Source organism: Rhinopithecus bieti, unplaced genomic scaffold (genome assembly GCF_001698545.2).
Source record: "Rhinopithecus bieti isolate Rb0 unplaced genomic scaffold, ASM169854v2 scaffold_9876, whole genome shotgun sequence".
Taxonomy (NCBI): domain Eukaryota; kingdom Metazoa; phylum Chordata; class Mammalia; order Primates; family Cercopithecidae; genus Rhinopithecus; species Rhinopithecus bieti.
The window spans coordinates 127,061-149,769 of record NW_016806295.1 but is presented as its reverse complement, the minus strand read 5'-3'; the positions used below and the strand labels follow the sequence as shown (position 1 = coordinate 149,769).

The 22,709-nt window shown below is 40.9% G+C and overlaps 1 protein-coding gene and 1 long non-coding RNA gene across 6 annotated transcripts in view; one reads left to right on the top strand and one right to left on the bottom strand.

Moving 5' to 3' along the window:
* LOC108531783 (uncharacterized) overlaps positions 1-15,947 on the bottom strand; it is a 38,147-nt gene extending 22,200 nt beyond the window's left edge. For 4 of the 5 annotated variants that reach the window (XR_001886274.1, XR_001886273.1, XR_001886275.1 and 1 more), the window contains exon 1: positions 34-89. This is a non-coding gene — a long non-coding RNA (uncharacterized LOC108531783). Of the gene's footprint in view, positions 1-33; positions 90-15,909 lie in introns of those variants that run through there. The other variant, XR_001886279.1, reaches the window with a different exon arrangement.
* TRPM1 (transient receptor potential cation channel subfamily M member 1) overlaps positions 1-22,709 on the top strand; it is a 71,757-nt gene that overhangs the window by 45,589 nt on the left and 3,459 nt on the right. Inside the window, 4 exon segments of the mRNA XM_017875386.1 lie at positions 45-115; positions 118-147; positions 150-226; positions 1,200-1,336. Of these exon segments, the coding sequence (XP_017730875.1) occupies positions 45-115; positions 118-147; positions 150-226; positions 1,200-1,336 (315 nt within the window).

Sequence of the window (22,709 nt, the reverse complement as noted above, 5' to 3'; positions counted from 1 at the left end):
AACTGTAAATTGTATTCTTTTTAAAGGCAATACCTTCTTTGAAGGTTAAAATCAATATCCAACCAGGTGTGGAAGTTCCAGCGATATCAAGCTGATTATGACATTCATGACAGGCCATCCTGCCCCACCCGATGATCATTTTAAGCCACTCTATATCATCATTATGCGTCTCAGCGGCCGCTGTACAGGAAAAGAGAGAAGGGACCAAGAGGAACGGGATCGTTGGATTGAGATGGCAGGGCTCTTCATTTCTAAGTTGGGCTGATTTCAAAATAGTGTTCTAATTGGACATCCTCACAGAAATCTCACTCCAAACTACTTGCTCGTGTGAAAAGCACCACACTCAGTCCAACTGCGTTCTTTTCAAAAGGCTTCTCACTTTTTGTATCCCATTTTTTCTAGTTTTCGTTAATTTGTTGTAATCGATATTAGGAAAGCCAGGCTCATGGAGATTAGAAGTTGAGCAATTCTCTTAAAATAACTCTACCTATAATTTCTATAATAAATTGAATGCTCCCTTCAAAACGTCTTAATTTGTTGCATCTAAAGAAAATTGGAGAGGCTTGGCCGGTGGCTCAACCTGTAATCCCAGCACTTTGGGAGGCCGAAACAGTGGATCCGGAGGTCCAGGAGATCGAGACCATCCTGCCTAACACGGTGAAACCCCGTCTCTACTAAAAACACAAAAAACTAGCCGGGCGAGGTGGTGGGCGCCTGTTAAGGTCCCAGCTTACTCCGGAGGCTGAGGCAGGAGAATGGCGTGGAACCCGGGAGGCTGAGCTTGCAGTGAGCTGAGATCCGGCCACTGCACTCCAGCCTGGGCCACAGAGCGAGACTCTGTTCTCAACAAAAAAAAAAAAAAAAAAAAGAAAGAAAATGAGAAAATAATGCTACACGTTTTGATCTATTCATAAAAATAAGTGCAAAAGTTTTCAGGAAATATTACTTGCTTTACTTCCCAGTAAAGTAATTTTTTTTTTTTTTTTTTTTATGTTTAAAAGCGGGCCGTTTGGCTCCAACTGATAGAGGGTTGGGGCGTATGACAACTCCTTTTTGGATAAAAACCAATTGGAGTAGTGGCAAACTGCCTGAGGAATGGCAGAGAAGAGAGTTTAATTAAAGTGGGGCTGTGAAATTCACATTGACGCCACGAAACTGATTCTTCCTGTTTTTCATGTGGCCGACACTTCTCCCTTCACACAGAGCTCTTCCTTAGCGACGAGGAGCTGAAGAGGCTGCACGAGTTCGAGGAGCAGTGTGTGCAGGAGCACTTCCGGGAGAAGGAAGACGAGCAGCAGTCGTCCAGCGACGAGCGCATCCGGGTCACTTCTGAGAGGTTCGTGTGGCGTCCCCACAGCCGGCCCGCGGGCCAAGGGTTTGCCGACTCGGGCGCCCCACTCCATGAGGGATGCCAGAGTTCATTTAAACATGCACTCCGAGTTCTCATGTTTTATTTAAACTTTAAGTTTTAACGGGGTTTCCATGAAATAGTGAGGAAGTTCCTAGGTAATGACTGTGCATTGGATATAGAAGGGAATGACATTTATTGCAAATATCCCTGGCCAAAAGAAAACCTAACAGTTCTTGACTACCTTCACCCCCTACCCCAAAGTGGGAAGGGGTTTCCGCAAGGTTAATGGAAGCTATAGAAAGCCATCTTTCTCCCAGCTCTTGCTCCTAACTTCCCTTTGCGAGTGTGGTCCTCCCCAGGGGACTGCCCTCCTCATCCTGCCTAGCTGCTTGCTGCACCTTGGCAACACCTTTCCCAGCCTCACAGGGCAGAGGCAAAGGCTCCCTCCTGGGCCTCCCCTGAGAATGGGAACTGGGAGGGGTGGGGTGCAGGGTTGGGGGTGAGGTGTCTGGCCCCATGAGGGTGGGAGCCGCCAAACTAGGGCAGGGTCTGTCTTTCAGACACCTTGACATCCTCAGTACCCAGCAAGGTCAGCCTCATCTCCGCGGTAATGCTTAATAAATGCAGAGTGAATGAATGCAGAATGTGTGAATCAATGAATGAGTAAATGAAGTCAGGTCGGGAGGGACAGAAATGGTGACATTTCCCAAACTTCGTAGTATTGGTCTATCCTAAGCTGGGAAAGAGCAACTGGCAAAGGGTAGACAGGAGCAATTGACCTTCACTGCCTGCACTTTTTATCATGTAAGTTTTCAGAGCCTTTATCATGTACTAAAAGCATTTTCAGCTTGCTAAAGATCTTGGTGACTGATAACACACTGTTCGAAAGGGTTTCACTGACAAGGTGGCCAGAAGGATGAGCTCAGAAGAGCCATGCCTAACTCTACTTTCTATCCTTCAGTACACAGAATTAAAGTTTCCTAATAGACACATTGAGAGCCATAAAAACAGGGTGGGACTTCAAAAAGATATTGCAGCTGACAGTTCCCAAACAATTACAACAGAATTCATAGATGCACCGTAGGTCCCCCTGGCGCATGTTCAGGCCAGTGAACTCTGCCCCAGCCCACAGGAGGGGAGATGGCAACTGTGGGTCCCTGCTCCTGGTTCCCTCCTAGACCCAATCACCTTGTGACCCAACCAAATCCAACCAGCTAAACTCTAGGGTTACCTGCACCACCTTTCTTCCTTACCAAGGTAAATTTTTAATACAACTTTGAAATGTTTCTTTGATATTTTAACAGTAGTTGCTAAACTTTCAAGGTATAAAAATTATTTCTTCATGGGAAAGATAAGGCACCCCATGTAGATAGTCAAATTTCCACTTTTTAGTTAGACATTAACTTGAATGTAATTTTAACCAGTCATTTACAGTGGAGATTGTGTTTTGTTTTGCTCTGCCTCCCCCTCTCCCTTCCCCGGCATTCCTTGGATTTTTACCATTCTTGGACCAAAGCGCCAAGAATGTGGTTATCAGGTCACTACCAAATTGCATTTTCTCTGGGGCTCTGTGCACACGTAATAGGGATGAAAGTGTGTAGGGTAGAGAAAACATGCTGCTTCCTGTTTCCCTCGGCTGAGATCCCAGGAGTGATGGGAGCACATTCTTGCCCCTCCATTTCCCTTGGCCTTGTCTAGGCTGACTCACAGGTGAATGCCCAAGACAGAAAGAGGAGGCCGCTTGAGGAGAAGGGAGTTTTCCTTCCCTCTTAGCCAGGCCAGCTGAGAAGCAAGGGATAACGTGGGAGGATGGAAATAAAAGTATTTGTACCTAATTTTGGGTACCTGTGACTACTTTAAAACTCAAACTTGAAGTACTCAGGCATTTCTGCCATTTCTTTAATATTCGTTCTATATAAAATTAGTTTTATTTTCTACATCACCATTTCCCATTTGATGATTTTCCTGCTCTTCTCTCAGTGGTGTCTTCACCACCACCATTCAGTGTGTAGGGTCTGGTTAGGAGCATGTCAGCCCATGCCTTGTCTCCCTGTTGTCTTGGTAGCTTTCAGAGCTGAGCTACTGATTCTCGTGACTCAATTTTATAAACGTGTTCACACAGGATGGGTACCCATTAATCATTCTCCTCCACGCAGGGTGCTTTTAGTGCTTCTTTGCAGAAACCAAATTCAAGATTCTTTCTTAAAGCTTTGAAATTTACCTATAAAATGCTAACAATTTAACCATTTTTTTAATCATAAAGTTTCAACAGTTTGTAAGATCCAACATTCAGTCCTGCAATGAGATTTGCAATACGATTCAGCATTGATTGACACAACACTGGGTTGCAGGAGGATATTTAACCCCAAGTCCTACCAAGCATGCCCACTTAGATGTCTTAGGGGCCCTGCTGTCAGGGTTCTCCTCCCAAACTTGGACTCTAGTGTCTGTGAATGGCATCGCCATTAAGCTCAATTAGCAAACTGGCAAATCATTGTGGCACCTCCCTCTTCTTCACTAACAATCATCAAGTTCTGTTTACTTCCCCTCATGAATACATCCTGGTTCACTTATTTTTTCCATCCCTACCCCAACGCACCTAGTACAGGCTTCCATCATTTTCCACTTCCATTCCTATAGCTGCCCCTACCTGAGCTCTCCATATTATTTCTGCTCTTTCAATCCATGTAACACTGTCAGCTCTCAAGGGGTCCTGTTCCCTCCTGCACTGGCTCTCCTGAAAAGCCCTCTGTGGCCCCCACTGTCCTTAGGCCTGCAAGGCCCTGCCCTCCCTCCAGCTTTGCCCTGGACTATCTTTTCCTTCATGCTCTGTATTCCATTTCTCAGCCTTCTTTCATTTCCTCAAAGCACTGCTTCCTTCCTGCCACAGGGGCTCTGCATGGGCTGTGCCCTCTGTCTGACGCACCTCACCCTCCTTCCCTGCTCCTCTTCCTTGGATCTCTGCCCAAATGCCAATTTCTTATGGGAGACTTCACCACCTCCCAGGACCCTCGGGCCTTAAGCTGCCTGAAGGCAGGGCCATGTCTGGTTTTTGTCCACCATGATATACCTAGAGCCTGCACACCTCCACATAGTAGGAGCGAGACTTTTTTTTTTTTTTTTTTTTTTTGACAGGGTCTCGCTCTGTGCCCAGTGCAGTGGCACAATCAGGTCTCACCACAGCCGCAACCTCCTGGGCTTAAGCGAGCCTTCCATATCAGCCTCCAAAGTAGCTGGGAATACATGTATGCGCCACCACGCCCAGCTAATTTTTCTTTCTTTTTTTCTTTTTTTTTAAATTTTAGTAGAGAGGAAGCCTCACTGTGTTGCCCAGGCTGGTCTCAAACTCCTGGCCTCAGCAATCCTGCCTCAGCCTCGAGATTTTTTTGAATGAATGAATGACTTAAAAGCTTTTCTCCTGATTCGAATATAAATTTCTATTCCATCCTCAATGAGTTCCCTCCTGGAATGTCAAAAAGGAAACCAACTATGCTCCCTCCAGGTTCAAGACCCTGGTTTTACTACAAGGAAGTAGGAACAGACTCAAGAGCCAAAGGATTGTGCCACAGGAAGGATAACAAGTGTTGGTGTTGGGACCATCTTTTTGCTCAAAGGGATAACATCAAAGAACCATGAGGGTTGGTGGGATAACAACATTTTATAGACAACTCCTTTTGTATTATTATTTGTAGAGACAGGGTCTCACTATGTTGCCCAGGCTGGTCTCAAACTCCTGGGCTCAAGCTATCCTCCTGCCTCAGCCTTCCAAAGTGCTGGGATTACAGGCATGGGCCACCATGTCTGGTCAACTTCTGGCAGCATGGCCAAAGTAGACCTCGTCAACCCATGTGTTCTGTCCTCATTGCTCCAGGAGAATATTTGGCAACATGAGTCCTTATCATTGGGAGCTTTGAGGCTATCGGTGTCTTCTGCAGATCCACTATGAAGCACACTGTTCTCTTTGTGGTTCAGCATCCCTTATCACAGGTTCACAGGTTCAAGAGCAATTGGGCTAGAAAGAATCTTTCCTGGCAAAATTTTGTCTGAGACCCAACTTCCTTTCTCAAACAACAAGAATTATGTTATCCAGTGTGTTTTCCTTTTTTCCATGGCTTCAAGGAAGCTTAACGCCAAACTTAATATTAAATTATAAAATATATTACTATAGGATTTTGATATATGTGGGGTACGTTGCCTCTTCTTTGCTTTTTTATATCGTCTACATCAATTTACATACATTTTATTAATGTCTGACATTTCACAATATGCAGGATACAACTCATAAATTATACATTTTAAATGTAGTTGGCCTTGTACTTAAGAAGCTATGGGTCTCAGATGAGCTAAACCTATAATAGCATTGTCTGATTACCCCAAAACTTTCTGGGTTAAGTGGTTTCTTGTCAGATTTGTGGATATAGATTAAAGTGTTTTGTCTTGTTTTTGTGTTTTTTTTTTTTTTCAATTCTAGAGACTGGGTACTGCTTTGTTGCCCAGCCTGGAGTACAGTGAGATGATCATAGCTCACTACAGCCTCAAATTCCTGGGCTCAAGTGAGTCTCCTGTCTCAGCCTTCTGAGCGGCTGAGGCTACAGGGGTGCATCACCACACCCAGCTAATTTTTGTATATTTTGTAGATACAGGATCTCACTGTGTTGCCCAGGCTGGTCTAGAACTCCTGGCCTCAAGCAGTCCTCCTGCCTTAGCCTCCCAAAGTGCTGGGATTACAGGCATGAGATATCACGCTCCATCCTGGATTGCCTGCAGGCTTGATGGGAAATCAGCAATTTGTGGCTTTGAAATCTTTTTATTTGGCATCCTTTTCCCATGTGACCAAAAAGTGAAGTGACTGGTAATGGAGACCTACCTAGAAGAACACAAGATAGTAACTAGAGGAACTGAAGGAGAGATCAGTCTTAGGAAGGAGGTGGAGGATTCCTCCAGTGTAGAGAAGGTTGTAGAATGGCAAATGTACAGTGATGCGGAAGACGTTTGGGGATGATCCTGTCTGAATACCTTAATCTTCTAAATTCATAGGGTTCAAGGTTGCTTGGATAATAGGAAGGTGATGGCATTAAATGTTGGAGTTTTGATGTGCCAGTGGATGACACCCTTGTTCCTGATCTGACTTTGAAAGCCAATTCAGAGACAGATGCAGACTTCAGGAGGATAGAGATAAAAATATCAGTTTTATTAGTAATAAAAGTTGTACTGGAGGGTGTGGCTTCATTCTTGCCTACTACTCACCCAGAATTAGGGATACCCACTTAGCCACAGGCAGCACCAGCCACCACAGGCCTCCCTTCCCACAGGCAGAGTTAGCCTGCACGCTAAGCCTACCAGATGACCGAGATAAAGAGACAGACAAGCATGGGTGTCCTGGTCCCCAATCTCCAACCAAATGAGCAGTCCTCCTCCAAAATAAATAAAGGCCTGGAATGAGGTCAGAGCATTACTAATGAAAAGTCCACACACATAGAAAGAAAAACTGGGCATGGGCAAAGTGTACCTCCCCAGCAATCAACATCACCGACTTAAAGCCAGTAGGAAGTATTCAAGTCAAGTGAGTTCACTTTTAGGGGAAATATGGCAGGAAGGAGATAACCAGGATTACTTGGCAGGAATAATTAAGATGCAAGTTAAATTAGATAACATGACTTGGTACTGGGCCAGGTCTTTGTGGTTCCCATGACCTTCATCGGTGACACCGTACAGCTGAAAGGCAAGGATACAGAAAGACAACTGTACATAGGGCATGGATGCCGAAGGAGGCCATGTGCCCAAGAACCAGTCTGTGGAGAGACCTCAAAGATGCTAGTGTTTGCAAATGGCAGCATAAACATACGACATTGCCTCCAGGCACCAAATACCCTTGCTTAGCCCTGGAGTCCCGGTAGCAATAGGTGGGGGGTTAGGGATTGGCACTAATGTGTTGCAAGTAAGGGAGAAAGAACGTAGGTTATTAATGAGGGCTTCACTTTGTGGCCAACCACAGAATCTGGCCTGAATAGAAAACAGAACATAACCAGAAAAGGCTCATGATTAGATGACCTGAATTCTAGAAACCTAGGAAGTCTGGGGTATATTTAAATGAGGCAGCATAGAGCTAGAATCCCAGAAAGCTTAATATTCTTTTAGTAACTATTCAGTATACTGTTTATTAGAAAGAATGAAAAAGCCAGAAGAAAGACATGAGTCTTGGCTGGGTGCGGTGACTCATGTCTGTAATCCCAGCACTTTGGGAGGCCGAAGAGGGTGGATCACTTGAGTTCAGGAGTTCAAGACCAACCTGGTCAACATGGTGAAACCCCATTTCTACTGAAAATAAAAGAAATTAGCCAGGCGTGGTGGCGCAAGCCTGTAATCCCAGCACTTGGGGAGGCCAAGGTGGGCGGATCACTTGAGGTCAGGAGTTCAAGACCAACCTGACCAACATGGTGAAACCCCGTCTCTACTAAAAATACAAAAATTAGCCAGGAGTGGTGATGGGCATCTGTAATCCCAGCCACTTGGGAGGCTGAGGCAGGAGAATCGCTTGAACCTGAGAGGTGAAGGTTGCAGTGAGCCAAGATAGCGCCACTGTACTCCAGCCTGGGTGACAGAGTGAGACTCCCTCTCAACAACAACAACAACAAAAGACATGAGTCTTGTTCTTTTATGATTAGTCTTCATTTAGTCTTTCGCACATAAAAACTCTGTAAGTAAGCACAACAAGGTTTTATCCTGGTGTTCTTCCTATAACTACTAAATGTAAAAGGCAGCCCTGTATTAAGAAGTGGATGGAAATTAAAATAGCTGGATGTAAAATTTAGAGTGGATAAGACAACTTTATGATCAGTAGTCCTGGAATTAAATTATAGGGTAGGAATAGTTTATAGTTTTAGAACTCAAGTATAGAATACCATGGGATCTTGAAACAGGGGTTTCTTCAAGTATGAACTGGACCTAGCTCCACTAACATCATGTCTTTATGTTAACATTTAACTCTATCATTAAGGAAATGTTCCCATATAATTTATGAGATTCCTTGCAGGTGAAGGGCGATTGTTTCCCATGAAAAGATAACTGCATATAAAACAAGTTTTAAGCCGGGCACAGTGGCTGACGCCTGTAATCTCAGCACTTTGGGAGGCCGAGGTGGGTTGATTGCTTGGGGCCAGGAGTTCGAGACCAGCTTGGCCAACATGGCAAAACTCCATCTCTACTAAAATTACAAAAATTAGCCATGTGTAGTGGCACATGCCAGTAATTCCAGCTACTGAGGCACGAGAATCACTTGAACCCAGGAGGCGGAGGTTGCAGTGAGCCAAGATTGCACCCCTGCACTCCAGCCTAGGCAACAGAGTGAGACTGTCACAAAAATTTAAAAAGGCCAGGTGCAGTGGCTCATCCGTGTAATCCAGCACTTTGGGAGGCTGAGGCAGGTGGATCACCTGAGGTCAGGAGTTAGAGAGCAGCCTGACCAACATGGTAAAACCCCATCTCTACTAAATACAAAAAATTAGCTGGGCGTGGTGGTACATGCCTGTAATCCCAGCTACTTGGGAGGCTGAGGCAGGAGAATTGCTTGAACCCAGGAGGCATAGGTTGCAGTGAGCTGAGATTGCACCATTGCACTCCAGCCTGGGTAACAGAAGTGAAAGTCTGTCTCAAAAATAAAATGAAAAATAAAATAAATTTAAAATTTAAAAGGCCAAGTGCGGTGACTCACACCTGTAATCCCAGCACTTTGGGAGGCCGAGGTGGGAAGATCACCTGAAGTCAGGAGTTCGAGACCAGCCTGACCAACATGGTGAAACCCCATCTCTACTAAAAATACAAAAATTAGCCGGATGTGGTGGCACATGCCTGTAATCCCAGCTATTTGGGAGGCTAAGGCAGGAGAGTCGCTTGAACTCAGGAGGCAGAGCTTGCAATGACCCAGGATCACGCCACTGTACTCCAGCCTGGGTGATAGAGCAAAACTCCATCTCAAAAATAAAATAAAATAAAATGATAAATAAATAAAAGAAAACAGGTTTTAACAACTGTCTTACTACGGAACTCCAAATGTTTCAGTCCTTCCTAGGAAAGACACACAGGGACTCTTACCACAAGGAGATGAGTTTGGACCTTATGTTTAATAGACAAGAGTCTATGCAAAGTCCAACAAAGTTATGCCATACATAGGTATTCTCTTGGAAGTGGATACAAAAGTTCCACAAATTCATATATTGTCGTGCCTATTATTTGAATGAAACAGAACACATTATGTACAACCCCTTAACAAAAAGTATGTTTTCATTTAACCACCTTCCGGCTTAGTGGCATCATGTTCAAAATCAACTATTCTTAATAATAGATATACCCCGATATTGAGAAGATTTGCAATGGTATTCACACAGCCATGTCCTTTGACACTTGTGTAGCATTTACAGTTCACAGAGCACACAGTTCCATTTAATTCATTTCATTTAGTTGCTATCATGCTGCAACTGTTGTTAATGTTTGATAAATCACTCCCCAGGGACAGAAGCACACTGAAGAGGGGCTGGTGGAGTATCTTCATCCCAGATGCAAATGTGGATGGGCATATCTCAGAGGGAACGCTGACGCTGGCCACATGTTAATCAGAAACAGCTTTTGTTTTTTCTCAAAACCAAATTAAACAAAAAGAGTCATGATATGTAATGTCAGTTGTTAATCTGGTACAATATTTTACTTTTTTATTTTATTTTATTTGAGACAGTGTCTTGCTCTGTTGCCCAGGCTGGAGTGCAGTGGTGTGATCTCGGCTCACTGCAACCTCCGCCTCCCAGGTTCGAGCAATTCTCCTGCCTCAGCCTCCCGAGTAGCTGAGACTAAAGGCGCCCGCCACCACATCTGGCTAATTTTTGTATTTTTAGTAGAGATGGGGGTTTCACCACGTTGGTCAGGCTGGTCTTGAATTCCTGACCTCAGGTGATCTGCCCGCCTTGGCCTCCCAAAGTGCTAGGATTACAGGCGTGAACCACCACGACCGGCCGACTTTGTTAATTTAAAAAACAAGGTTGTGTGTGTGTGTGTGTGTGTGTGTGTGTGTGTGTGCGCGCGCGCGCGCCAGGTTTGGAGACTGATTAGGGCATTCAGGTGTATCCTTTTAACAGAAAAACCTAAATACTTAATCTGTGAGTCAAAAGAGAAATATGGGCGTGGAGGGACACAGCTATTATTAATCAAGACTGATTAAGCACATGCGGTTCTGGGCTCCTCGTGACTTTAGTAGCAGTACACATGATGCAGTTAAGGACAGAGCAAATATTGTAATAAATCAAGTGCAGCTTAAATTTCTATTCAAAGTCAGGAGAATGATTAATTGGAGCCCAGACAGTTTATAGATTTCATTTGTTTACAGTTTCCTTTGATACAAAAGGATGGAGGGTGGCCCTCAGGAATTGCTCTTAGGCCTGCCAGTTAAGAAATCATGTATTTGGTGGTTAGAAAAATGGCCTCACTAATGCCCTTTTCACAAGTATTCATAAGTGGAATTTTTTTCTGTAAAGTCAATGCTACCATAATGTGAAAAATAAAAACCTAGTGAATCTACTTAGAGCATCTACAAGTAAATCCAAACCCAGAAATAGTTACAGAAGCCACCAACTTCAGTTGGAGGGAAAGGAAGATAATGAACCTGATCAGAAATCAGTGTCACCGTGTGTAAGAAAGCACACTTTGCACCACACAGTACCCACTATTCAAAGAAATCATTTATTAGCGCTGAATACTTGTTATACTAAAAACATAGTTATAAGTTATTTCACTATGTGATTTGAAATATTTGAGAGTATTGGCATGTTTTGTAAAGTGAATATTATTTTGAAAAATTTTGCAAATCCTAAAATAAATAACATAGCCATGATAATCTAATGAAATCATGCCTAAAGCCAGGATGATAACATACGTTTACATGCAATGGCTGAGGTCCCTGACATCACCAAGACAGCTTTCATTCATCTAGTCCTTCCACAAACATCAGAGGTTAGCTGAAAGCTCTAGGACAGGTTTTGTAACAGCTGGAGTCATCAAATGCCTTGGCATTTGGGGTTCTCAAGTTCTAAGATTATTTTATTCTTAAATTTTGATAATGATGGCATGTTTGCAAAGGGTCCTTGAGGAAATGTGGGGATGAAGAACAAGATGAGACAGGATGGGAAGATGAGGGCAGATTCTCAAGAGCTTTGAATGCATATGAGGAACAGAAATCTCTATAGGATGTTAAGATTAAGGGCTGCCATGGATGGAAGGGAAGAATTAAAGCCACATTTTCATAGCACTTTACATAGGGTTGCCAATGGAGACTATAAGGTTTTCCTTTAACACACTCTTTGGTGTGTTCATTGCATTCAACACTGTAATGAAATTCTGTTTTTATCTTAAGTGTGATGGGAAGCTGCTACTATTTTAAAGCAAAGATTGACGTGGTTGTGTTTCTGTGTTATCTTTTTGGATTGGAGTGAGAAGACATTGGAGGTAAAGAGGCTGTTTCTGATAACTAAGATTTTTTTATTTTATCAGCTTGGGGTACAAAATGAGGTCATATATCTTTTTTCTTTTTCTTTTTTTTTTCTTTAGATGGAGTCTCGCTCTGTCACCCAGGCTGGAGCGCAATGGTATGATCTCGGCTCACGGCAACCTCCGCCTCCTGGGTTCAAGCAATTCTCCTGTCTCAGCCTCCCAAGTAGCTGGGATTACAGGCGCATGCCACCATGCCCAGCTAATTTTTTATTTTTATTTTTTAGTAGAGATGGTGTTTCGCCATGCTGTTCAGACTGGTCTCGAACTCCTGACCTCAGGTGATCCATTTGCCTCTGCCTCTCAAAGTGCTGGAATCACAGGCATGAGCCACGGTGCCCAGCCAAGGTCATATATCTTTTAATATTAAATGAAATTATTCTTTTACCTCATCTCATCTGCTTATAATCTCATCTGTTTATTCCAAGAATACCTTTTTCCTCTTTCTATTGTCCCATAGCCCCACCCCCACCCCCTGCCTGGAGTCAGGTGCAGGAAATCCAGAGGTCTGGTGAAGTCCCCACCAATTACATCAAAATTCAAGAGGGTGAAGTCAATCTTTGCTCTTTGCTCTCTGTGTCCTCCTGTCACTTGGCTCTGGCAGTAAGTGCAATCATGGAAGTGCAGGGCACAGAGGATTGATTTGAGCCCCAGCTTTCTGGCTGGAGGATAGCAAATGGGAGCTCTGAGGAACTGGAGATATCAGGGAGACAGTAAGAGGGGGGAACTTGGAAAAGTAATGCCATAAAGTTATGAACTCCAGAGCTCACCTGCAGACTGTGTCTGTCAGGGGTGGGGGAGTCTGCTCCTTATTCACATACCAAAGGCATTGAATGGGGTGACATGAACAAAAGCAGGTAGAGTAAGGAACTCTGGAATTCTGCCCCACCATAAAAGCAACATCAAAGTTGGCAAAAACTGTCAGAGTCTATATTCTGTGGAACTCTGGAAATTAAGCAATGGCTTATTAAGCAACCTAGGGCATTCTTATTTAAACAAAATGGCTGGATTTTGATCAGAAAAGTGAGCTTTGTGACATTTTAACTTAGCCCTGTCCTATCCTCTGCTCTCCAGTTTAGTGGTCGCCTTGAAAACAACAACCTGCATTCCTAGTACCAGCAGGAGCAGAAAGAATCTCATATGCAAAGAATTATAATTACTTGTTTTGAAATTACAGGGCAGCTCCTTGAAAGTCTGGCTGAAAGGTTCGTCTTTATTTCACCTGAGTTGGAACAGGCCCAGTACTAAAGCTTCCAGTTAGAAGGGGTGGAGGAAGGGTTGTCAAAAACTTTTACAGGCAAAGGGTTTAGTGCTTGCTCCCTAAGGTGACAGATGACAGCTAGGGCAAACAACAGACTAATCAAAAGCTAGGGAGAAAACTGATGTCCATAACAGCTTTGAAAAGCTCTGACACATTCCTGGGAATCTAGAAAGCTATGTGCATGCATAGGGCTGTGTGTATACTCCGCAAAGACCTGAGAAGGCTGTAAGCTCATTTCTGGCTGACCTGACCTGGAGACTCTGTGCAAGCAGGAAGTGAAGGCTAAGGCAAAGATGTAAACTGCCTGAATCTTGAAGATGTGCCTCTATATACACATACTTCTTCTCAGAAAAGACTAGAAGATTTTGTTGTTTTTGTTCCATACATTTAAGGAAATCTCTAAGTATTAACTGACCACTAAGCTAATAAAATACAAACTTTAGTGGCCAAACAACATAAAGAATATAGACTTTACAAAATTATTTCAGAAAAATCACTAAACAAACAACAACTACACTAAGAAGCAAGAACAACAAGCCTGAGAGGGGAGAGAGGAATCTGATTTCTAGAATTGCCACATTATAATATTCAACATGTCCACTTTTAAATAAAAATGACAAAACATGCAAAGAAATAAGAAACTATGGTCCACACATAGGAAAAGGACAATCTTAAAACCATCCCTTAGGAATCCTGGATATTAGACGTTTTAACAAAGAGTTTAACTCAACTATTTTAGCTATTTTAAGTAGATTTAAAGACCTAAAGGAAATCATCTCTAAACAAGTAAAGGAAAGTATGAGAAGGATGTTTCACCAAATAAGAGACTATCAATAAAGAGGTAGAAATTATATCAAGTAGTAGATGATATCTCAAAAAAAAAGAGGTAGAAATTATATATACATATACATATACATATACATATACATATACATATACATATATTTTTTTTAAAAAATAGGTCAGGCACAGTGACTCATGCCTGTAATCCCAAGGCTTTGGGAGGCCAAGGCAGGATTGCTTGAAGCCAGGAGTTCAAGACCAGCCTTGGCAACATAGCAAGACACCATCTACATAAAATTGTTTTTAAAACTTGACAGGCATGGTGGTGCGTATCATGGCAACTGGCCAAGCATAGTGGTGCCAGTAGTTTTAGCTACTTGGGAGGCTGAGGTGGGAGGATTGCTTGAGCCCAGGAATTCAAGGCTACATTGTGCTATGATCTTGTCACTGCATTCCAGCCTGGACAATAGAGCCAGACACTGTCAAAATAAAAAAAAAAAAGAAAAGAAAAGAAAGGAAGAAGGAAGAAAGGAAGGAAGAAAGGAAAAAGAAAGAAGGAAAAAGAAAAGAAAGGAAGAAAAGAAGGAGGAAGGAAAGGAAATTCTGACATTGTAAAGTACAATAACTGAAATGAAAAGTTCACTCTAGAGGCCCAATAGCACATTTGAGCAGGCAGATTAAAGATTCAGCAAACTGAAAGATAAATCAGTTAAAATTACCCAGTCTAAGGAACAGGGGGAAGAAATGAAAAGAAATTGAGCAGTCTCAGAGACCTGTGGAACACCATCCAGCAGAACAACATAGGCATTATGAGAGTTATAGAAGGAGAGAAGCAAAAGTGGCAGAAACAATATTTAAAGAAATAATGACCAACATTTTACAAATTTAATGAAAGACATGAATCTACATATCCAAGAAGCTCAATGAACTCCAAGTAGGATAAACTCAAGGAGATCCATACTAATTAACATTATAGTCAAACTGTTAAAAGCCAAAGGAAAAGAATCTTGAAAGCAGCAAGAGAGAAGCAACTCATCACATGCAAAGGATGCTCAATTCGATAAGAAGGCTGACTGACCTCTCATCATAAGCCAGAAAGACCAGAAGACCTTGGGAAGACATAGTCAATGTGCTGAAAGAAAAACTCTGTCCACTAAAAAATGTATATGTAGCAAAACTACCCTTTAAAAATGAAGGATAGATTAATATATTCCCAGATAACCAAGAACTGAGAGAATTAATTACTAGCAAACCTACTACAAGGGATACTAAAGATAGTTTTTCAGGCAGAAATGAAAAGACATAAGACAATAACCTAAAATCCACATGAAGAAATAAAGAGGACCAGTAAATGTAACTACACAGGTAAATATAAAAGGCATTATATATTTATATTTTGTTTGTAACTACTTTTTATTTTCTACATGATTTACAAGACAACCATATAAAGCAGTCATTACAAATCTATGTTGTAATTTGTGATAATAACAGAATAACATGGGGGGAGCATGGAGCTTTATAAGAGTAAAGTTTGTGTATATTATTAAAAGTAATTGGTGTTACGCCAGATGCAAGGGCTCACACCTCTAATCCCAGCACTTTGGGAGGCGAAGGCAGGTGGATCGCCTGAGGTCGAGAGTTTGAGACCAGCCTGGCCAACAAGGTGAAACCCCATCTCTACTGAAAATATAAAAATTAGCCTGTGTGGTGGCACATGCCTGTAATCCCAGCTACTCAGGAGACTGAGGCACAATAATTACCTGAACCTAAGAGGCAGAGGTTGCAGTGAGCTGAGATCTTGCCACTGCTCTTCAGCCTGGGCAACAGAGTGATGCTCCATTTCAAAAAAAAAAAAAATCAATTGGCATTAAAGTAGACTGCTATAAATTAAGATGTTAGTGATAATCATTGGGCAAACACTAAGAAAATAACTCAAAAACATAGGATAAAAGAAAGAACAAGAGCCAGGTGTGGTAGTGCATACCTGTATTCCCAGCCACTCAAGAGGTTAAGGCAGGAAGATCATCAGCCCAGGAGTTCAAGGCCAGCCTAGGAAACATAGCAGGGCCCCATATCTTAAAAAAGAAAAGAAATATTAAGTGAATTAAAATGATACACTAGAAAATACTTATTTAACACAGAAGAAAGCAGTAATGATGGAGTTGAGGGACAAAAAAAGACATAACATATAGAAAATAAATAGCAGTATGGCAGAGGTTCTTCGTTACCAGTAATTATATTAAATGTAAATAGATAAAGCTCTCTAAGACAGAGACTAGCACATGAATGTTTAAAATATGGTGTAATTACATGCTGTCTACAAGGCTCACTTCAGATTCAAAGATTTTTAAAGTTTTAAAATAAAAGGATGGAAAAAGATATTTCATGCAAACAGTAATCAAAAAATAGTTGGAGAGGCTACACCTATCAGGTAAAATAGACTCTAAGACAAATATTGTTACCAGAGACAAAGAAGGACATGATATAATGATTAAAAGGTAACTATATCCAAAAGATATAACAATTATAAACATATATGCACCCAACAGCAGAGCCTCATAAGATATGAAGCAAAAACTGACAGAATTGAAGGGAGAAGCAGATAGTTCTCAAATAATAGTTGTAGGCTCTAGTATTCCACTTTCATTAATAATAGAACTAGACAGAAGTTCATTAAGAAAATAGACGCTTTGGCCAATACTATATGCCAACTCAAGGTAACAGACATCAACAGAACACTCAAAAACAGCAAAATATATATTCATTTTATAAGCATATGGAACATTTTCCAAGATACGTCATCTGTTAGGCCATAAAACAAGTCTCAATAAGTTTTAAAAAGATTAAGGTTAAACAAAGTGTGTTCTCAGGCCACAACAAAATAAAATGATAATAACAAATGAAAATTTGGAAAATTTACAAATCTGTGACAATTAACACACTCTTAAATAATCAATAGATCAAAGAAGAAATCACAAGAGAAATTAGAAAATACTTTAAGGTGAACAAAATGAAAACACAACATACCAAAATTTATGGGATACAGTAAAAGCAGTATTTAGAAGGATATTTATAACTATAAAGGCCCACATGTAAAAAGAAGAAATATCTCAAAGACAATGAGAACTGAAGTAATGAACAGACTGCTACCAAGGTCCTAGACTGACTGCTGGGCTGCACACACATAGGTCAGATCTCAATAGCACTGCAAAGACTTTGAAAACTGAACTGGCATTGGAATCACAGTCCACAGAAAGCATGTCAGAACTTGCAGTCTGAAACGAACCAGGTTCATTGCCTGCCAAAACAAAAGAAATCAACATTCTCCATGAAAATTAAACAAGATTCAGAGTCATGTGGTATAATATTCAAAATGTCAGACTACAATTCAAAATCATTTGGAGTATGAAGAATCTAGAAGCTCTCAATTCATCTGGGAAAAAAAGACAATCAGCAAATGTCAATGTCAAGATAACGCAGATGTTGAAATTATCTGACGAAGGCTTTAAAGCAGCTATTATGAAAATGCTTTAACAAAATTGCAAAGGCTCTGGAAACTAATAGAAAACTAGAAAGTCTAGGAAAAAGAATAGAAGATATTAAGAAAATCCAAAGAAAATGTTACCAAAAAATACAGTGAAATGAAAACTTCATTGGATGGGCCCAATAGCAAAACAGGGATTACAGAGGAGAGAGTAAACGTGAAGATATTTCAATAGAAAATTACTCAATTTGAACAAGAGAGTAACTGGGCTGAAAAAAAAAAAAGCCCAAAGCCTCAGAGAAGGCAATAACAAAAGGTATAACATTTGTATTATAAAAGTCCCAGAAGAAGAGAAAAAGTATGATGCAGAAAACTACTTGAAGAAGTCACTGAAAACCTCCCAAATTTGATGAAAGACATAAACCCACAGATTAAATGTAGAGAATGCTAAACAGGACTAACTCAAATGAATCCATATCAAAGGAAGGGCCACAAACGAAAGACAGAGGGAAAAAATGGACAGCAAAGAAAAAAATTGACCAGAGAAGAATGACACATTACTTACTGGAGAACAGTGATTTAAATGACGGCAGATTTCTCATCAGAAACCTTGGAGGTCAGAAGGAAGTAGCACTATGTTTTTAATTTTAAATTCTATTTATTTTTTGAGATGAGGTCTCCTGTGTTGCCTGGGCTGAACTCACACACCTGGGCTCAAGCGACCCTCCCACCACAGCCTCTCGAGTAGCTGGGATTACAGGCACAGGTCACCATGCCTTGCATTATGTTTTTAAAGTGCTGAAAGAAAAGAATAATCAACTCAGAATTACATACTCAACAAAAATATTCTTCAAAAATGAAGGTGAAAAAAAATCCGACAAAGAATTCACTGCTAGTAGACCAATTCTAAAAGAATAACTATAGGAAATTCTTCAGACAGGAGGAAGTGATACCAGAATTGAACATGGAACATCAAGAGCATCAGAAATAATAAATATGTTGATAAACGTAAAGATGAATCTTCTCTTTCTGAGTTCTTTAAAGTATATTTGACAGTCAAAAGCAAAAATTGCCATATTGTCTGATGGTGTTTTCAATATATGTGGATGCAATGTATGACAACCGCAGCACAAAGGGCTATGGGAAAGGGACCTGTATGGTAGTAATGTTCCTACATTCAAATTGAAGTGGTGAAATACTGATGCTAAGTACACCATGAAATGTTACTATCTATTTGTAATCCCTAAAACAACCACTGTAAAATCTATAGTAAATGCTCTAGTCACTTCCCATCTCATTTCCTGAGGCCATCATCACCATGATACCAAAACCAGACAAAGACAATTGAAAAAAGAAAACTACAGACCAATATTCCTCTTGAACGTAGACACAAAAATTCACAACAAAATACTAGCAAATTGAGTCTAGCCACGATTAGGTAGTTTATCCCAAGAATAAAAGGCTAGGTCAGTATTTGAAAACAATCAGTGTAATCCACCATATTAATGATTTAAAGGAAAAAAACCCTATATGTTTCTAGCAATTGGTGCAGAAAAACCATTTGATGAAATTCAACTTTCATGATGATAAAAAATACATTTTCTAAAAGCCTGTCAGCAAACTAGGAACAGAAGAGAACCTCCTTAATCTGACAAATGGCATTTACATAAAATCTATAGCTAACATCGTGAAAGACAGAATGCTTTCTCCCTAAAACTGGGAACAAGGAAGGACAGCCACTCTCACCACTTCAACAATGTACTGGAAGTCTTAGGCAATGCAATAAGGCAAGGAAAAAAAAGTCTTATGTCTTGGAGAGAAATACATAAATACATAAAACCATTCCTATTTATAGATGACATGATTATCTATGTAGAAAATCACATAAAATCTTTAAAAAACAAAATGAAACAAATGAAAACATCCCAGAAGTAATATGTGAATTTAATAAGGCTACAGAGTACAAAGTCAACAAACAAAAATTAATCTTATTTCTATATACCATCAGTGTGTAACTGAACATCGGAATTTTTAAAATAATACCATTCTCACAGAGCTCTAACAAAACCAAAATACTTAGGTATAAATCTCGTAAAATATGTATGGGATCTATATGCAGAAAACTACAGAGTGCTGATGAAAGAAATCAAAGATCACTTAAATAAATGGGAAGATAAACCATATTCATGTATTGGAAGACTCAATGTGGCACAGATGTCAATTCTCCCCAGATTTATTTATAGATTTAACACAATACCAATCAAAATCCCAGCAGGATATTTTGTAGATATGTCAACTGGTTTTGTTGTTGTTGTTGTAGATGAGATCTCCCTATGTTTTCTGGGCTGGTCTCAAACTCCTGAGCTCAAGCAATCCTCCTACCTCAGTCTCCTGAAGCACTGGGATTACAGGCATGAGCCACTGTGCCCAGCTATGTCAATTTATTTTGAAAATTAACTGGAAAGGCCAAGGAACTGGATTATGTAAAACAATTTTGAAAAGAAGAATAACATTAGAGGAATCACACTACCCAGTTTTAAGGCTTACTGTGAAGCTGTAGTAATGAAGACAGTGTGGTATTGGTGAAGGGTCCAGCACATACATAAACGAAACAGAATAAAGAGTCCAGGAGTAGGCCAGGCGCAGTGGCTCAAGCCTGTAATCCCAGCACTTTGGGAGGCCGAGACGGGCGGATCACGAGGTCAGGAGATCGAGACCATCCTGGCTAACACGGTGAAACCCCGTCTCTACTAAAAAATACAAAAAACTAGCCGGGCGAGGTGGCGGCCGCCTGTAGTCCCAGCTACTCGGGAGGCTGAGCCAGGAGAATGGCGTAAACCCGGGAGGCGGAGCTTGCAGTGCGCTGAGATCCGGCCACTGCACTCCAGCCTGGGCGACAGAGCGAGACTCCGTCTCAAAAAAAAAAAAAAAAAAAAAAAAAGTCCAGGAGTAGATCTACCCAAATAGAGACAATTGAGTTCTTTCCTCAAAGGTGCAAAACTAATTCAAGGAGGAATGGATCATCTTTTCAACTAACGGTGTTAGGACAGTTGGACATTGTTATGCAAAAAATGATATCAACACATACAAAAATTTAAAATGGAGCATAGATCTAAATATAAAACACAAAACTATAAAATGTTTGGAAGAAAACATAAGAGAAAATCTTCACACCTTGGGAATAGACAAAGGATTCTTCAATGCAACACCAAAAGCATAATCATGTTAATCATATATCTGACAACAGACTTTTATACAAAATATCTAAAGAACTCTAAAACCCATAATAATCCATAGTAAGGAAAAAATGGCCCAATAAAAAAATGAGCTAAAGATTAGACTAGACATACCACAGAGGACATAAGTTTGTTAAATATGTACATAAAAAGATGCTCAACATCATTAGCTATCAGTGAAATGAAAATTAAAACCGGCCGGGCGCGGTGGCTCAAGCCTGTAATCCCAGCACTTTGGGAGGCCGAGGCGGGCGGATCACAAGGTCAGGAGATCGAGACCATCCTGGCTAACACGGTGAAACCCTGTCTCTACTAAAAGTACAAAAAACTAGCCGGGCGAGGTGGCGGCGCCTGTAGTCCCAGCTACTCGGGAGGCTGAGGCAGGAGAATGGCGTGAACCCGGGAGGCGGAGCTTGCAGTGAGCTGAGATCTGGCCCCTGCACTCCAGCCTGGGCGACAGAGCAGGACTCCATCTCAAAAAAAAAAAAAAAGAAAGAAAAGAAAATTAAAACCAGAATGAGATACAGCTACACACCGAATACAAGAGCTAAAAATAAAAAAATTAAAAATAACAACAGCCAAGAAGGATGCTGAGCAATTGGAATTTGCATACACTGCTGGTAGGAATAAAAAATGGTACAGCCACTGTGAAAAATGGTTGGGCAGTTGCTTATAAAGTTAAACATACCTTTACCCTATGAATCAGCAATCCCAGGTATTTAACTCCTAGGTATTTATCCTAGAGAAATGAAAACATGTTCACACAAAACCTGTACATGAATGTTTATAGCAGCTCTTTTGCCAAATAATGGAAACAACCCAAATGTCCTTCAACAGGTACTGTGGCACATCCCTAGTACAAATATATCTTTGCCAGGTATGGTGGCTCATACCTGTAATCCTAGCACTTTGGGAGGCTGAGGCAGGTGGATCACCTGAGGTCAGGAGTTCAAGGCCAGCCTGGCCAACATCGTGAAACCCCTCTCTACTAAAATACAAAATTATCCAGACATGGTGGTGGGCGCCTGTAGTCTCAGCTGCTTGGGAGGCTGAGGCAGGAGAATCGCTTGAACCCAGGAGACAGACGTTGCAGTGAGTGGAAATTACGCCACTGTACCATAGTCTGGGCAACAGAGTGAGACTCCGTCTCAAAAAAAAAAAAAAAAAAAAAAGAAAGGAAATAAAGAAATAAGTCTTTAAGAGAGCATTAACTTTAATTAAAGTAATTAAAGCCAAGTGAATTACTTGGATCTGGAATGCTTTGTATTCTGCGATGTGCTGAAAAATATTTTTCACTCAGTGCTGAAAGGAAAACTGGATTAAGACTCAGAAAGCTACACAAATAACTTCTTTGCTGATTAATCATATCTCACTATGAGCTCTATCATGAATGATGGATTCTCTTGTGTTTTTCTGCCATTTGATGTGTAAACAGATGTGAGGCTTTTGTCAAATTGATTCCTAGATAGCCATTTCTCTATCTGAAATGGAAACCACTCTTTGTGTGGGTGTCAAGGTTTGTAAAACATGTTTTAAATAATTATGGGAAGTTCCCAACCATGGTTAACAAAGGAGATAGATCCTCATTTGTCCTTTATGTTAATCATTTCAGATGTAAGTGAACTTAAACTCATTTTTATCTTTCTTCTTTCCTACATACTATAAAACTCAATGCAACTTCCCTTCATTTGGCATAGCGGTTTAAAATTTGCTGTATCCATGTTGTAGCTGTTCACAAGCTCCAAACAAGCAACTGACAATTTCTCTGAACCCGAGGCACATTATTAAGCATTGTTTCTTCCACAGCTTCAACGAAGGGAGCAACAGTAGGGATGGGAGATTTGAAACACCAGAAAACGAGTTTGGTAACTGACTCAATGCAGAGGGGAGGGGAGAGGAGAGAAGTGAGGGGAGAGAGTTAGTATAAGGGAGATCAAAGAATCCAATGACTTTGAGGTTTCTTTTTCATATATGAGTGGCTGAGAGTGCTGTTATGTGAATTAGGTAATAAAGGGGAAAATAGGCAAAACTATAAAAGATTTGAAAGGAAAAATATTTATCTTC